Source organism: Triticum aestivum, chromosome 5A (genome assembly GCF_018294505.1).
Source record: "Triticum aestivum cultivar Chinese Spring chromosome 5A, IWGSC CS RefSeq v2.1, whole genome shotgun sequence".
In the NCBI taxonomy this organism is placed as follows: domain Eukaryota; kingdom Viridiplantae; phylum Streptophyta; class Magnoliopsida; order Poales; family Poaceae; genus Triticum; species Triticum aestivum.
The window spans coordinates 681,988,137-681,992,405 of NC_057806.1; the positions used below are offsets into that span (position 1 = coordinate 681,988,137).

Genomic DNA, 4,269 nt, shown 5'->3' on the forward strand with positions numbered 1-4,269 from the left:
TCGACACAAGCATCATTCGCCAGCTCATCCTCCTCTTATGCCTCTGCATCTTGAGATTACTCCTCATAATCCCTCTCTTTTTCTCTGATACCAAGATTCCTCCTCTCCAAGAAGTGAAGTGGTAGGAGACTAGTGGTAGTGCTGATCCACGGCTCAGGTGGCAGAACAGGGGCATGGGTCAGTAGCCCCTTCCCCACATACCCCCCACATTTCAAGCAATAAAATGAGGAGGAAGGCAAGGTTACTTACCGCAGCCCACCATCTCCTCTCCTCCTTCCCAGATACCATTCCCTCCACCTCCCCCTATAAACCACCGCAAGGACACTCACAGAGAGAGGCAACAGCACTCAGCAGCGAGCAAGAAACAAACGCTCGAGCGAGGCAAAGCAAAGCATTTTCCCAAGCTTGCCGTACGTGCAGTGCACTCTTCTCCTTCTCGCTTCCGGTGATATAAGTTGTTGCCGGAGTCGGGGGCCATGTCTGTGTCGTCGGTGCTGTCGTCGTTCCTGTACGGCTGCTTCAACCCTGCGGGCGGGCGGTACCACCACCACCGCGCCGGAGCCTACTACCACAGCAGCCACCCCACGAGCGCCGACACCATGTACTACAACCAGAGCGGGTTCGCCGGCGGCCGCAGGATGGGCCGGAGCAGCAGGCCGCTGTCCCTGCAGGTATACATCCTCTGCTTCTTCAACCTGCATGCATGCTCTGTTCTTCTTTAGAAGGAGTAGTAGATGGCTTTGTGCCTGCCCAGCTCTGTGATAGATAGGCATTGCATCAAGAAAGAAAAGCGAGATTTTCTTGTTTGTTCAGATGAGTATATGCAAGTACAGGAACCTGGTTTCTTATGCCGTTATGCGACGGCGACTAGACCATGCATGTGTCCAGATTATTCCCTGCCCACTAACCACACCACCACCACTATTATCATCTTGGCAGCTATTGGTAGCCTGTAGTAGACGTTAATCCACTTAGCAAAAAATTTAGACGAATCTTAACCAAAGAATTCATTCGGACACTCTGCATGTGTAGTCACAATCGCATATGTAATCAAGCTGCATGCGCCCTCAAAAGCAAGGAACAAACGACCCATAAAGAAGCTTTTCACTGCCTGTGCTCTGTGCTGTGTTCCAAAGTCGGGACCAGTAAAAATATATGATGGAGCATGCTGCTAACCGCTCGAGTATGGTTGGGCATGGCAGACGGTGGAGCTCAAGGTGCGGATGTGCTGCTCGGGGTGCGCGCGGGTGGTGAAGCACGCGCTGACCAAGCTGCGCGGGGTGGACAGCGTGGAGGTGGAGGTGGAGATGGAGAAGGTGACGGTGACCGGGTACGTGGAGCGGCACCGGGTGCTCAAGGAGGTGCGGCGCGCCGGGAAGAAGGCCGAGTTCTGGCCCAACCCGGACCAGCCGCTGCACTTCACCACCGCCAAGGACTACTTCCACGACCAGGAGTCGTTCCGCCCCAGCTACAACTACTACCGCCACGGCTACAACGGCGACAAGCACGGCCACCTCCCGGAGCCCCACCGCGGCTCCGACCCCGTCAGCAACATGTTCAACGACGACGACGTCAACGCGTGCTCCATCATGTAGTAGCAAATCATCCTCTGGAGGTCGTCTAGTGCTCTCGGCGCCGGCCGGGGCCGGGGAAGATAGACAAGTGGGCCGCGTGCTCTCTGCTCCTGTAAAGCTAGCGTTGTGGTATGGACGATGGAATGATCAGTGGTGCCCTCTACGGGCTACACAACGTAGTACGTGCTGTCGAATATCGATCGATGATGCCTCTGCATGTTCTTCTCTGCCGCGATCGAGATTCCAAAATTCACGCGTGCGAGCCGATTCAAGCCAATGGCAACGGGGCGTGTGAGATGAGCTACAGGGGAAAGCGTGCGTGCGTGCGTGCGTGCAACTTTTTCGTTGCTGTTTGGCGCGGGGGGTAGCGTAGTAGTAGGAGTAGTAGGTTTGGTCGTTGGTGATCGTGATCCGTGGCTAGGGCAGTTAAATACTGCTTCTGCGCCGCGCGCTTGATTGGAAATTTGGATGATGGCGCGATCGATTGTAAAAGCCTTGGAAGTGGGGAGGATAGGTGTTCTTGATGTCTCAAATTTGGCACCAGCGGACAAAGTGCAGCCGCCAGCAATACTGTTCCGGCTAAAAGTGTAGACTTGTCCTTCTTTCCTTTTCTTCTTCGAGGGAAAGAGCAGGGTTGTCTTTGCGGGGAAAGATTCTGCAAGTGGTTTTTTAGCCGGGTTGCTAGTGGTAAGTGCAAACAAGTGCAAAGTTGTAAGCATCCATGGCAGGAGGTGGTAAGGGCATCTCCAACGCCGACCCTTAAAACGCCTACAACCGTCCGGACCATGCGGTGCACATCAAGAAACACCAAGAAACCCGATTTTTTTTGAAACTATGATGATTTTTATAGTAAATTCGGAAACTATACACCCTAATGGAGAAAAATCAAAAGTATCACCCCGTCGGCCTTCTGTTGGAAACGGGACTTTTCGGCCAACCGTTGGCCAAAAAGGACTTTTCGACCAAGCTTTGGCCAAAAAGTACTTTTCGGCCAACAGTTGGCCAAAGAGTCCCTCTTCGGCCAACACCTGCTCTACTGTTTAAAAAAATTCATATCAAATATGATTTTTAGTATTTTAATTTGATTCTTTTTGCATTAGATTAGAAATTTTATGAAGTTTCTGTAGATATCAAGTTTGACTAGATTTGAAAGTTTGAATTTAATTTTTTCATGAATTTGCTCAAATAACTAGATTGCCTATAATTTGAGTTAGGAGTATTTTTTAAGATGATTCTTTTTGCTACTGGTTCTTTGTGAATTTGTTTATCAGTAGTAATTAATTGGCGAATTTTATAATTATTTAAAATTAGGTTTTTATGAAAACAGATCTGTTTTAGTGTTTGTTAGGTTTTATGCTATTTCTTTTAATTTTAATTGCTTTAAATTTTTTTTCTTTAGTTTTTTGACATATTCTTTTTGTTTCTGTTTAGTTATCAGTAGCTATTTTATTTGTAGTATTTTTTGTATTTTATTTCTTTTATCCTACTAGAAAACTTGTTGTGAGCTTCATAGGAGTTTATATTTAAAAGTGCCTTGTAAATCCTGTACAACCATTGCCGTTTTATACATGAAAAAAATACTTTCCCGCAATCTTTTTCCCTCCATTTTCTTTGCCGCCATTTTATTTCCCGCCATTCTCTCCCGCCACACTAAGGAGTGCTGCATCGACGGAGGATGACGATGATGCCTTCATGTGGAGTGTGAAACACTGTGCGAGAGAAGTCATAAGTGTGAAACACTCTCCGATGATGATGACGAAGCTGCAAACACTTATGACTTCTCTCAGACAGTGTTTCACACTCCACCAGCAACACCGACGCAGGAGACACAGACCGTGTCAGACGATGTTATCTACGATCGTGGACACCATGAGGCTCGTTTTATAAGTTGAGAAGTGAAGATGGCGAGAAACAAGATGGCGGGAAAGAAGATGGCGGGAAAGAAGATGGCGGGAGAGAATGGCGGGAAAGAAAATGGAGGGAGAGAATGACGTAAAAACCTAATTTTAAATAATCCTAAAATTCACCAATTAATTACTACTGATAAACAAAGTCACAAAGAACCAGTAGCAAAAAGAATCATCTAAAAAGAATACTCCTAGCTCAAATTATAGGCAATCTAGTGATTTGAGAAAATTCATGAAAATTCAAATTTAAACTTCCAAATCTAGTCAAACTTGATATCTACAGAAACTTCATAAAATTTCTAATCTAATGCAAAAAGAATCAAATTAAAATACTAAAATCCTATTTTATATGAATTTTCTAAAAACTAGAGCAGGTGTTGGCCGAAAAGTACTCTTTGGCCAACCGTTAGCCGAAAAGTTCCTCTTCGGCCAACAAGAGGCCGAAAAGTCCCTTTTCGGCCAACAAGAGGCCGACGGGGTGATACTTTCGATTTTTCTCCATTAGGGTGTATAGTTTCCGAATTTGCTATAAAAATCATCATAGTTTCAAAAAAAAACCAAGAAACCCTCTCCCTCGCTCGCGCGTGTTCCAGCCAAACTTTAGTCAGCGCTGCATTCATGCCGGTTCAAATCGGATGCAGCCTATCATTGGAGCCGACATTGGAGCGGCACACCGGCCGAGAGCGCCGACGCGCCGCTTTCCAGTGCACGACTTCTCTTTCCGCATTAAGACATCGGTCCGTGTGCCTCCCTCCATTAAACGTACGCGGTTGCCAAGGAACCTACTC

The 4,269-nt window shown here is 47.1% G+C and overlaps 1 protein-coding gene across 1 annotated transcript; it reads left to right on the top strand.

The window, feature by feature from the left end:
* The first annotated feature begins 241 nt into the window (after nt 1-241).
* On the top strand, nt 242-1,772 carry LOC123108380 (heavy metal-associated isoprenylated plant protein 30). Its single transcript, XM_044530182.1, has 2 exons — nt 242-671; nt 1,203-1,772. The coding sequence occupies exons 1-2, from the start codon at nt 477-479 to the stop codon at nt 1,593-1,595; spliced, it is 588 nt and encodes a 195-aa protein (XP_044386117.1). The 5' UTR covers nt 242-476; the 3' UTR covers nt 1,596-1,772.
* The last annotated feature ends 2,497 nt before the right edge of the window (nt 1,773-4,269 follow it).

What these genes read in the sequence shown, in the direction of transcription:
- LOC123108380 (XM_044530182.1), top strand. Translation starts at nt 477, where the DNA reads ATGTCTGTGTCGTCGGTGCTGTCGTCGTTCCTGTACGGCTGCTTCAAC. An exon ending in GCAGGCCGCTGTCCCTGCAG is followed by an intron (nt 672 to 1,202) that starts GTATACATCCTC and finishes TGGGCATGGCAG; the next exon opens with ACGGTGGAGCTCAAGGTGCG.